The sequence below is a fragment of the Pecten maximus genome, chromosome 8 (assembly GCF_902652985.1).
Source record: "Pecten maximus chromosome 8, xPecMax1.1, whole genome shotgun sequence".
Lineage (NCBI taxonomy): Eukaryota > Metazoa > Mollusca > Bivalvia > Pectinida > Pectinidae > Pecten > Pecten maximus.
Window position 1 is genome coordinate 35,625,395 of NC_047022.1, and position 12,543 is coordinate 35,637,937.

The window sequence follows — 12,543 nt, forward strand, 5'->3', positions numbered from 1 at the left end:
CGGACTCGGAGGGAAATACTTTCAAAACAAAGAAATATGAAGGAAAATATTATGTAAGCATAATACCTGGGAACATTAAGGATCATCTGGAGAGGCTAGAAAACATGGAGGTCCGTGAGGACGACACCTTTATTTTCTCCTACCCAAAGTCAGGTATACTTAAAACAAACCGAATTTGTGTCTCCTACCCAAAGTCAGGTATACTTAAAACAAACGAATTTGTGTCAACCAAAAAAATCACATGACGTCATTAAGGGTAAAAAATCAAACATGGTTACATATTGCCTTAACCGATATGATTTAGTGAATCATCAGACGTACGTAAATTTTGTTTATATAACGATACCTGCGTTCTACTGACCTATATATTCATTTTTAGATTATATCAAGATTTAAGTGACCTATTTTTATGTGTCAAAATTGATTTTGTTTCATTTCAATCTATTTGCTTTTTTTTGCATTAAGTGATTATCTATGGATTGAATAGATTTTTTTAATTTTCATTGCGGCTATGAATACCAGTAGCTAGCTATTTTTATTAAAAAGAATAATTTGTCGTGTATACGACGAAAGGCCAAATTATTAGAACAGCCGTTCCCGCCTATGCACCATCGTTTACCCGTGTCCTTCCGCTCCGCAGTTTGCAGTAGTTTATTTATTTATTTTTTGCTTGTTATTTAAAGCAAAGAGACATGAAATAACATCGAATACAATAATTTGTGTTAAATTGGATTTAATTTATGTAAATAGATTACATAGAAAACATAATTTACGGAAATGAAACGAGGACTATTTTTCAAGCGTATTGATATTTTTCTGATGTTATGTGTGGAAAATCAACACGAGAGACAATGTTTTCATACGGTTTTCATAGTGTATTCATGGTCATATGTTTGTTGTTTTCACTTGGTATGTTCATATCAGCAAACCACATTAGGAATGTAAATATACATGCATAATACATGTATAATCCCATATGACCAGTACACAGGACTTAGGGTGATAATGGACGCATTTTACTGCAATTGGAATTCTATTAACATACATGTATAGAATGTCACCACAAGGTCCGACATTTTTGACTTTGGTACTTATCAGATTACAATCTCTCTAACAGGGACCTGAGAATCTGTTACAGTTTACATGTATTTGGACCTTCTCTAGTGTGTAAAGCACACTAGATAACAATTGGTAAATGACACACTTCGGTGTCACCACAGGCGTCTGTATCTGATTATTACTTATAGAATAATATTAGCCCCTCCTCCTATAACACCAAGGTGTACTATTTGACGACCATCGGACAATGCATCGTCTGTGAAAGTAGGCTATTATTTATCTTACAGCTGTTTTAAAACTGAGCATTTAAAGTTGATATTGTTTTCAGAGCTGCCGTCCTATCAGATGGCCTGTTGCAAAACCGGTCTAAAATATTTCTTCCGTTACACAGTTTGGACAGTTGATGCATCGTTCACTAGCTGACTACTTTGGGTCCATTTTCCCATTTTTGAATCATTGTCACACGACAAAAGAATAACATGCATCTATATTTAAGTGCATTGTATACACTTCACAAATGGATGTGGCTGAAGTATATTTGGATTTAATATTTTAGTCCGATTGAACTGAAATTTAAAGTAAATCGAAGCTAACCCTTATGAATCCACCACCCACTTATGAATTTGCTGCCTGAGGTCAAATACGGGTATCGTTTTATAATCCTAAAACTAAATGTGTTGATAACAAGCGTCCTGAGCCTTTCGATATAACCAAATCGGTTGGTCTCAATCTTCACGAACTGTACATCAATTGCATCAATCATTATTTACTGCTCATGTCGTTTATCAACAAAAACAACTCTATGTTGGATCTTATACTGGTCACAGTGTTATTTATACAGTCAAACTTCGATGTTTCGAAGTTCAAGGGACTAACAGAAAAACTTCGGACTTCGAATTATTCATTGTTGACAAAAATCGATGTTTTCTTGATAATGACCTTAGCTGTTAACGTTACATCTCCTCGGTGTCTTCGTGTTGATCGCCGCCTGTCAAGCACACATTGAAAATTTAGCTAATTTACCTCAGACCCAACAAAATGAAATACTTTTCATCAATTATATCTAAGCATTTTATTAATTAAACAAAATATGTATCGATTACAAAACACTTATATCACGTTTAGCAGATAAAGCAAAATAAGTACAATATGTGATTTGAAACAGTAGCATTGGAAGTTATGGTTACTTTTCCATTAACTCTGTGTTGTATTGACTTTTTGTTGATTCTGTTCTAAAGCTTTGTGAAAACCTCTACCCCCTTTTTTTCTTATGGTTGCGATTTCTATATGAAAAGGTATGTAAGTTTGTATAAGCATATTGATACTGCTCTCCAATTTTTTTTTTTTATTTCTGAATTAATGGTTGTACATGAACCATGCACATTACCGGAAAAAAGAGATTTGGTTTATTACCAAAATCACTTTTCCCGGTACCATGGTTTGTGTCCAACAATTAACAGTTTTTAAATTCCTTAAATTCAGGAATGATCCATTACTGTACGTTATATGTAATACCTAATTATTCATTTTTATGGCAGTTTTTAAAATATATATAATGATCGACCATCTTTAAAAATCGTGTTTTACTGTATGGGAGAGGTGTTATAAAGAATGTCATTTGTAGTTTAAGTGTTATTGTGTTTAAAACACTCAATGAATTTGGCTAATTTTTCCAAGAATCTTTGATATTTTAACGTTTGATGAATTCATCTTTATATTCTGAAATAAAATTTCTTGTTTTCCATTCATAACATCTAGATGATACTAATAATAAAAGTATGCTATGCGTGCTATAATTATAGTATGTATGTCTGTCCATGTGCATTGTGTGTGTAACTATGTATGGTTGTGACCATGAGCCTGGATGAAGTAACTACGTAAGGTTGTGACCATGAGCCTGGATGTAGTAACTATGTAAGGTTGTGACTATGAGCCTGGATGTAGTAACTATGTATGGTTGTGACCATGAGCCTGGATGTAGTAACTATGTAAGGTTGTGACCATGAGCCTGGATGTAGTAACTATGTAAGGTTGTGACCATGAGCCTGGATGTAGTAACTATGTAAGGTTGTGACCATGAGCCTGGATGTAGTAACTATGTAAGGTTGTGACCATGAGCCTGGATGTAGTAACTATGTAAGGTTGTGACCATGAGCCTGGATGTAGTAACTATGTAAGGTTGTGACCATGAGCCTGGATGTAGTAACTATGTAAGGGTGTGACTATGAGCCTGGATGTATGTTCTTTTCTTTCAATGTTGTTTGAGATGTACTTGTTTTGTCCTTAGTTCTGTAACTACTCATATTTGAAGGAAATAATAGAAATAATACAATTTGTAACAAAGTGATGATCTCGATTAGGTAGAGTCATAAAGGATATTATCACGTTACTTAACGTATAGCATATACAGTATAATTCGTTTTGGTCATTATTATTATTAAACTTAAAGTTAATGCTTTGCTCTTTCTGCAGTAAACTGACACATTACTTAAAGCATGTATATTTTAAATGATAATGGTAAAAACCAGCTCCAATTATAAAACTATTACAAAACAATACCATACTGCATAATTATACTGCGACCATGCAATCTGGGACTGATAAAAGATGTCAACTTAAAGATGCGTAATCGGCTAATCACAGCTCAATTGACAATCGGGAATCGTCGGCACTTTCCTTAAACGAGACGTTTACAGGAAGTGGCGGCGGTTCCCGATTGCTCAATGGATAACGCCGCCATATAGATATAGGTTCCACAGCAAATAGCGACGTACAATCAACGGCGTGAACCATCCCAATATCTGTTCCTGGCTTATCTGAAATCCTGTCAGTTAAATGAGTTTCATTAAACATAAATACTGTATCACAGATATTCTGATTCAGTGGTATCAATTATACATATACAATATATACAATAGATCTGAAATGTGATACATGATATACAATTTTCGATTGATATCCTTTACGTACAAACCGAGTTTCATTTTGGTGTCGATTTTGTTTAAGGAACACATTAGGTGTTTGCGATTGCCAGTATGCTCCGAACTGGAAAGACAACTTACATTGGGTCCCCACATTTCCTGGACTATAATGATGTTGACATCCTAGACAATTTACCATCGCCGAGACTTTTCGCCTCTCATATGACCTTTGACCGACTTCCTCGTCAGGCCAGAGAAGGAAAGGGGGAAACTGTTGGTTGTTACCAGGAATCCCAAAGATGTTGCCGTTTCCCTTTATATATTTCTGAAGAAGTTAACTATTTCGGATTTTGCAGGATCCTGGGAGGGTTTTCTGAAGTTCTACATGGAGGGTAAATGTAAGTTGCTTTTTTCTTTTTTAATGATTTTTTTCAAATGGTTAATGCATTAATACATTTAAGTGTGTTTTATTGAATGATCTGGTAAGCTGTGTATAGTATATATAAACTGATTGAATTTGAATTTGATCTGCTTTTGCTATCACTTGATAAACTGAATGAGCAGTGTAACAATAGAGAATATCTTAGTTTTTCTTAATATTTTCAAATAGATAAAAGCGGAATATCTATGACATTTTTCCCGATAATAGCCGGTATTATCCTTTTTTATTTGTCTTAAGTATATCCTATATTTCCCCTGCGCTCCTAATTTACCCTAGATTGGTCGACATTATTTTGTATTGGGATTTGTTTACACATTGGATTTGTCTGTTTAGTGAATTATGGCTCCTGGTTCGACACACTGTTTGAATGGGAGAAGATCAAATCTACTTACAAAGGAGACAACATCATGTATTTGCTGTACGAAGACTGTTCTATATGAAAATTAATATTTTTGTGATGTAGATGTAGTGTACAGGCATTTAAATCCAATCAGCTTTACAATTAAAGTAATGGATATCAAGATATTTTAACATTATTGGATATTTCATGCATTTTTTCAGGATCTATTCGCCAATGTCACCAAGATGGCGTCGTTCCTGGGTGTGACGTATGACAAACCATTCCTAGAGGAAGTTACGGACAGGTGTACATTTAAAACAATGGTGAAAACAATTATTGACGAAATCAAACCACAAGACCAGGAATACATTCATAAAGTATCGAAGGAAAAGAAACTACCCATCTTTAGAAAAGGTATTACAAAAAAATCATATAAATGGAACGGTAATGCACATAATGTAATTTTCAAATATTATATTCATATAAAGACGACAGCATTGACGTAATATAGATGTAGTGTTGAAAATGAAGGTTCTGGACACACGTATAGATTAATGTAGTTTTATTCGGAGACAGAGCTAGATGTTGTTGAAGGAGGTATTCAAGGATATTCTTTTTAAGTCTTACTATTCTCTGACTATAAAGGACCGTGTACTCAAGGACTGGTCTCATTTGGTTAGTTTATATCGACGAGGTAGCACTCTAAAGTAAAAATGGACTAACTCGGTTATGAGCCCCACTCGATTTGCACTCTTCTCCTTCTAGAATATAACGTCCGGTCACTCGATTTCTAGCTCTTCTGCTTCTGGAAGATCTCCTACCTCTTCCGTCTCGATTTATCTTCCAAGATGGTGGTGACCACGTTTAAGTGTGCGAATGATGAGTTTCACTAGAGAAGGATTCATGACACATACATGCACATATTTGTGTCATAGTGTTTGAGCAATCTTAAAAACTTGTTTGTTTTGGGTTATGTTCTTCCGGTTTACTCGATTTACATATAACGGAATGCGATCTTCTGAGAAGGCTTCTCTTCTAAGAAGAGTGCAAATCGAGTCGGGTTAGGGTTAGGGTTAGGGTGAAAGAGTCTGTCATTGCTATGGCTGTCATTCACGATTGTGGCTTTGAATTAATTGAACATCTGCCTTATTCATCTGATCTCGCTCCATCTTATTTTCATATATTTCCAAAACTGAAAACAGCTTTTTTAGGCACCCTAACCTTACCCCTTATCCTAAATCCTAACACGCAGTGGATTACTTTCTTACAGCCAGGAAAAGGAGTAAAGTGTATAGATACTGAAGAGAATTATGTTGAAAAACAATACAATATTAGGCTCACAACTTATCAAGCATCCCTCGTAGGTTATAGTCTCCTCTCTACTTAATGCAACAACAAACACGCAAATACCATTTGCCGACTAGCCCGCCGTGTATAGCCGTAGCCGGAGTTTATTAAAAAAAAACAGTATCAGTATGAATAGTATGATACTTAAAAAACAAAATATAGTGAAAATCCTCTGGTAATTCCATGAAGAACAAATCTACAATCATAATTTTTACAAATACTGATACAATTCTTAATGGCCTAAATGAAACCAAGCGAGCCACCCAACCTGAAACTCCTGCAATGCAGGATAGCAGGAGGTGCACCAGCCCTCAATGCGTAAGATCTCAGTTGCTGGATCTTTAAATTATAATAAACGGCTAGGAATGACACACACACCTGTGTACCCGATACACGTAGGCCACTGTGACGTCACCGCACGTGCAACACCTGCAAATCCGTACCGACAGAGGCAAATTATTCCCGCTATACTTATCGAACCGCGGAGATATTTGATTCTTCGCAGATTGAGAGATTATAACAGTATTTCTGTAACTAGCACTGTCTTAATTGTAAAAATAAAAAGCAAAGCTCTGTTAGCTTGAAATTCATTAACTAAGTATAATACATTCGTGTGTGTATATCAAATTAAAATTGTCATATATCTCCAGGACTTCAATGATATATGGCACTGTAACACATCATGTACATATAGGTTTCAGTACGAATAAGCATATCTTTTTCGTGTTCTCAAGAATATCATATTTGTTTTCTATTTCCAGGAGAGGTTGGGGATTGGAAGAACCATTTCACTGTGGCACAAAATGAAGCATTCGACAGAATATACAAGGAACGGATGCGAAACACAGACTGTAAATTCAGATTCGAGTAGTTGAAAATCTTACGATCTGACCTAGTTTAAACGGATACCTCATCGGCTCCTTTCACCAGGATAATATTACATATGGTCATTGATGTGAGATAATATTTTTGTATGGTAATATCTTTGTATGATAATATCTTTGTATGATAATATCTTTGTATGATAATATCTTTGTATGGTACTATCTTTGTATGATAATATCTTTGTATGGTACTATCTTTGTATGATAATATCTTTGTATGATAATATCTTTGTATGGTACTGTCTTTGTATGGTAATATCTTTGTATGATAATATCTTTGTATGATAATATCTTTGTATGGTACTGTCTTTGTATGGTAATATCTTTGTATGATAATATCTTTGTATGATAATATTTTGCTCATTTATAGCCACTTACAGTAAGTGGTATATCCACTAACCGGTTTATATATGACCATTTTAACCCTCGCTTATTTCAATCCGAATCCCTATGAAATCAGGTCTTTGTTCTAAACAGATTCCCTTATTTCGGGTTTTTTTACCAGTACTAGAATGAATAAAACATAGATAAGACAAGCAGGCAAACATCAGATAACAAATTAATTGATCGGAATTTAGTATAGCAATTGCAGAAAAATAACCTATAGAAATTCAAAATGGTTAACATTTAATTGTTTGGGTAAAATAGGTTGAAGGCCTATCAGTTCGAATTTTCTAAATCAAGTTCATTGAAGTCCTTTCCGCCATTAAGAGATCGTTTCCGAGGCTTGGAGACCAATTTTTCATTGTGTTAAGTTTAAGTCTGCGAGGTAAAAAGCGTACTAACTTAAATGATGTTCATTCAAATTACATGTGCTCAGATATTATCATTTTCTTACAATATCATCGAAATACTCTAGACAAAGGAAGATAAATCTAATTATAATATGCAACTTGTCTCCCCTGTATCATCCTAACATACCAGCTGGAATATCGCGTTATCTAGAAATTTTGCTTGATTGAATTGTTGCTATACTTTGTATTAAAACACTTCTTTCGAAAAATTGTGATTTTGTATTATTCAGATGAAAAATAAATTACCCTGGTGTTACCCTGGCGTTACCCTGGCTTTACCCTGGTGTTACACTGGTGTTACCATGGCTTTACCCTGGTGTTACCATGGCTTTACCCTGGTGTTACCCTGGTGTTACCCTGGCCTTACCCTGGCCTTACCCTGGCCTTACCCTGGTGTTACCATGGCTTTACCCTGGTGTTACCATGGCTTTACCCTGGTGTTACCATGGCTTTACCCTGGTGTTACCCTGGTGTTACACTGGTGTTACCCTGGTGTTACCCTGGTGTTACCCTGGCCTTACCCTGGCCTTACCCTGGTGTTACCCTGGTGTTACCCTGGTGTTACCATGGCTTTACCCTGGTCTTACCCTGGTGTTACCCTGGCGTTACCCTGGTGTTACCCTGGTGTTACCATGGCTTTACCCTGGCCTTACCCTGGTGTTACCCTGGCGTTACCCTGGTGTTACCCTGGTGTTACCCTGGTGTTACCCTGGCCTTACCCTGGCCTTACCCTGGCCTTACCCTGGTGTTACCCTGGCGTTACCCTGGCCTTACCCTGGTGTTACCCTGGTGTTACCCTGGTGTTACCATGGCTTTACCCTGGCCTTACCCTGGTGTTACCCTGGCGTTACCCTGGCCTTACCCTGGTGTTACCCTGGCGTTACCCTGGTGTTACCCTGGTGTTACCCTGGTGTTACCCTGGCCTTACCCTGGTGTTACCCTGGCCTTACCCTGGTGTTACCCTGGCCTTACCCTGGCCTTACCCTGGCCTTACCTGGTGTTACCCTGGTGTTACCCTGACTTTACCTTGACCTTACCTGGTGTTACCCTGGCCTTACCCTGGTCTTACCCTGGTGTTACCCTGGTGATACCCTGGCGTTACCCTGGCCTTACCCTGGTGTTTACCCTGGCCTTACCCTGGTGTTTACCCTGGCCTTACCCTGGTGTTACCCTGGCCTTACCCTGGTGTTACCCTGGCGTTACCCTGGTGTTACCCTGGTTTTACCCTGGTGATACCCTGGTGTTACCCTGGCCTTACCCTGGTGTTACCCTGGCGTTACCCTGGTGATACCCTGGCGTTACCCTGGTGATACCCTGGCGTTACCCTGGTGTTACCCTGGCCTTACCCTGGTGTTACCCTGGTGTTACCCTGGCCTTACCCTGGTGTTACCCTGGTGTTACACTGGTGTTACCCTGGTCTTACCCTGGCCTTACCCTGGCCTTACCCTGGTGTTACCCTGGTGATACCCTGGCGTTACCCTGGTGATACCCTGGCGTTACCCTGGCCTTACCCTGGTGTTACCCTGGTGTTACCCTGGCTTTACCCTGGTGTTACCCTGGCCTTACCCTGGTGTTACTCTGGTGTTACCCTGGCCTTACCCTGGTGTTACCCTGGCTTTACCCTGGCCTTACCCTGGTGTTACCCTGGTGTTACCCTGGCCTTACCCTGGCCTTACCATGGTGTTACCCTGGCCTTACCCTGGTGCTACCCTGGTGTTACCCTGGCCTTACCCTGGTGTTACCCTGGTGTTACCCTGGCGTTACCCTGGCCTTACCCTGGTGTTACCCTGGCTTTACCCTGGTGTTACCCTGGCCTTACCCTGGCCTTACCCTGGTGTTTACCCTGGTGTTACCCTGGCTTTACCCTGGTGTTGCCCTGGTGTTACCCTGGTGTTACCCTGGCTTTACCCTGGTGATACCCTGGTGTTACCCTGGCGTTTCCCTGGTGTTACCCTGGCGTTACCCTGGTGTTACCCTGGTGTTACCCTGGTGGTACCCTGGTGTTACCCTGGCTTTACCCTGGTCTTACCCTGGTGTTACCCTGGCTTTACCCTGGCGTTACCCTGGTGTTACCCGTTGAAAATAGATTACGCTACGGAGGGGGAGATGATATAATGCCTGCCAAGGATTGGAATCAAAAGGGCGAGAAGGTTGGTTTACTTGAGGGAAACAGATGGGGCAATAACGTCTGATACTTTATGTAGATCTCTGAAGGCAGACCCCAGTCAGGATCTTTTAAATCTTATAGATTTTGAGGTAAGGCCAGCTACATTACAGGTCCCCGACGCGGGATTGATAGATATGACAGGGATACATCGCTGGAACCCCTCGGGCCCTACACCCGTCCCTATGTTACAACCACATGTTGGAACAGAAATCTTAACCCCGGAAGCAATCAACAAGAACATAATGATGCCAGACAGCAGTATGTTCTCAGATTTTGTTAAGGGTGCGAGGCAGGGAATGGAAACAGGGTCACCGGGTGCAAAATGTAAACCCAATGAGGATAAAGGTTATAGCTTGGAAAGGACGGGATGGACGTTTGATTCGAATACTACGGCCTTCTCACACAGAGCCCTCAAAAACAACAAGACTTTTAGACAAGGACTGTCTACTTAAGGATTCCTCGCTGTCATCGGGAGAGAGCAGTGTTGCAGATTTGGAGAGGAGACTATCAAATCTACGGATGTTAACTGACAACAATTTGATTTTTAATCAAACTAAGCCATAGTCTCCATCCAAGTCTGACAGGAGTCTCAAACAGGAGCCATTATCAGCATCTTTGTTCAAGTCTGCTGAGGAAATAAAAAGGCAACTGATTGAGCAGCACGCACAGCAATTATAATTAATTTCGCGTTTGGAGCATGCAACATCTGGATCTCTGCCTAGGTCAACAAAGCGGTCTTGTAGATCACTTAAGCAGGAAGATGTCAACAAAGAAAAAGGACACACTGATTTATCTGCTAGGCCTTCTAGGTCTATTAATAAGGGTAAGTCTAATGTAACACTGTCCAGTTCTAGGATGTCCATGGAATCCAGTATGAAGGGTCAGACAGATCGGTGTTCTACATCAGCATCTGTCGACACAAGGTCCCCGTCTCATGCAAGGTCACTGAAGGGTCATAAAGGTGACCGATACTCTAGACACCGTCGCCAGTCACCTAGGACTACAACCTCGCATGCTAAGTCTGAAATCCAGGATTCGCGTACGCGTAAAAGTTCTATAGACTCAAGGTCGTCTCGATCAGAGTTCAAGGTCACGCGCGCGAAAGGGTCAAGGTCGGACAAACACCAAAGGTTGCGATCGAGGTCATCAAGCTCGTCCTCGTCAGAGGGGAGGTACTTATCTGACAAAGGTCAGCATAAGAAACACAAATCCTCTAAATCGCGGTACCACAAAAGTAAGCGCGTGGGGAAAAGGTCAAAATTGTACTTTAGTTCTTCAAATGATTCCTCCAACAGCAGTTCTGAGGAAGGAAGTCCGGGGCGGTTTTCTAAATCGCGAAGGGGCAACCCAACAAAGTTACCAAAAACCTAAAGTATGATGGGAAAACAAACTGGCTGTCCTTCAAACTGAAGTTCGAGAGCTGCAGGTCTGTTCTACGGTGGTCAGATACTGAGAGCAGGGATTATCTTATCTGGAGCCTCGATGGTAAAGCCTTAGACTTCATAACCACCAGTATGGGTACTGCCGGCTCATATAGAAGAATAATGAAGAGGCTAGAAGAACGATTTGGTGCCAAGGAGCTGAAGGAAACCTCTAAAGCTTAGTTTCATCAAGCCCAACAGAAGCCGGATGAATCACTGGAAGACTGGGCTGATAGAATGATGACTTTGGCTACACCAGCATTTAGAGATTTGCCAGACAAGTATGCTCATCGGGAGGCAATCTCAAAATTTTGTCAGGGTTGTGTGTACAAAGAGGCAGGGAAGCACGCTTGTTTTGCTAACCCCGGAACCATGGAGGCTGCCCTGGACAAGGTAAAACAGCATCAGTACACCAGGGCTGTGTCTAAAAAGAAGGCAAAGGATGAAGTTATCATCAATGCCGTGGAGTCCCTGTCGCAGGCCAAGGTAAAACAATGATAGAGAAGGCTCTAAGTTTTTTTACCGACAAGTTCACCAAGGCTAAGGAGGACAGGAAGGAAGACAACACAATCTTCTAACAGCGCATGTTTCTTCTGTAAGAAAACTGGTCATTTCAAGAAAGATTGCGACAAGTATAAGAAATGGCTACAAAAGAAAAAGGATGGGGATACAGATAACTCCACACCAGATTTAAACACCAAAGGTTCAGGTGTGTAGGCCAAACCCCTGAGCCAGGACAAGATGGCCGTCCAAAAGGAACAGAGTCTTCTAGACTCTCTCAGCCAGAAAAAACCTGCTGTTGTGGCGCTACACGCCCTTCAGGCTACGGAGGTTTGTGGGACTTTTAGTCCCAATTCAAGTACTGGGACACCAGGTCCCACTAAGGATTATGGGACACCCCGTCCCACTTAGGACAATGGGACATTTATTCCCAGTTTAAGCATTGGGACACCAGGTCCCACTAAGGATTATTGGACACCCCGTCCTACTAAGGACAGTGGGACTTTTAGTCTCAATTCAAGTATTGGGACACCCCGTCCCAATAAGGACATTGTGATATCCCGTCCAAATAAGGACACTGGGACACTTAGTTGTAGTAAGGACATTAGGTCTAACGGATCAAGCAATGACCATGGGACTTCTAGTCTGAAACAGAATACAGCTTCAG

The 12,543-nt window shown here is 40.2% G+C and overlaps 2 protein-coding genes across 2 annotated transcripts; both read left to right on the plus strand.

The window, feature by feature from the left end:
- Positions 1-4,094: 4,094 nt before the first annotated feature.
- Positions 4,095-7,055, plus strand: LOC117332293 (cytosolic sulfotransferase 1-like). The gene is made up of 3 exons (XM_033891178.1): positions 4,095-4,253; positions 4,984-5,176; positions 6,871-7,055. Exons 1-3 carry the CDS (start codon positions 4,095-4,097, stop codon positions 6,978-6,980), a joined length of 462 nt encoding a protein of 153 aa, XP_033747069.1. The 3' UTR covers positions 6,981-7,055.
- Positions 7,056-10,809: 3,754 nt separating this feature from the next.
- Positions 10,810-11,325, plus strand: LOC117332294 (zinc finger Ran-binding domain-containing protein 2-like). Its single transcript, XM_033891179.1, has one exon. It carries the CDS (start codon positions 10,810-10,812, stop codon positions 11,323-11,325), a length of 516 nt encoding a protein of 171 aa, XP_033747070.1.
- Positions 11,326-12,543: the final 1,218 nt, after the last annotated feature.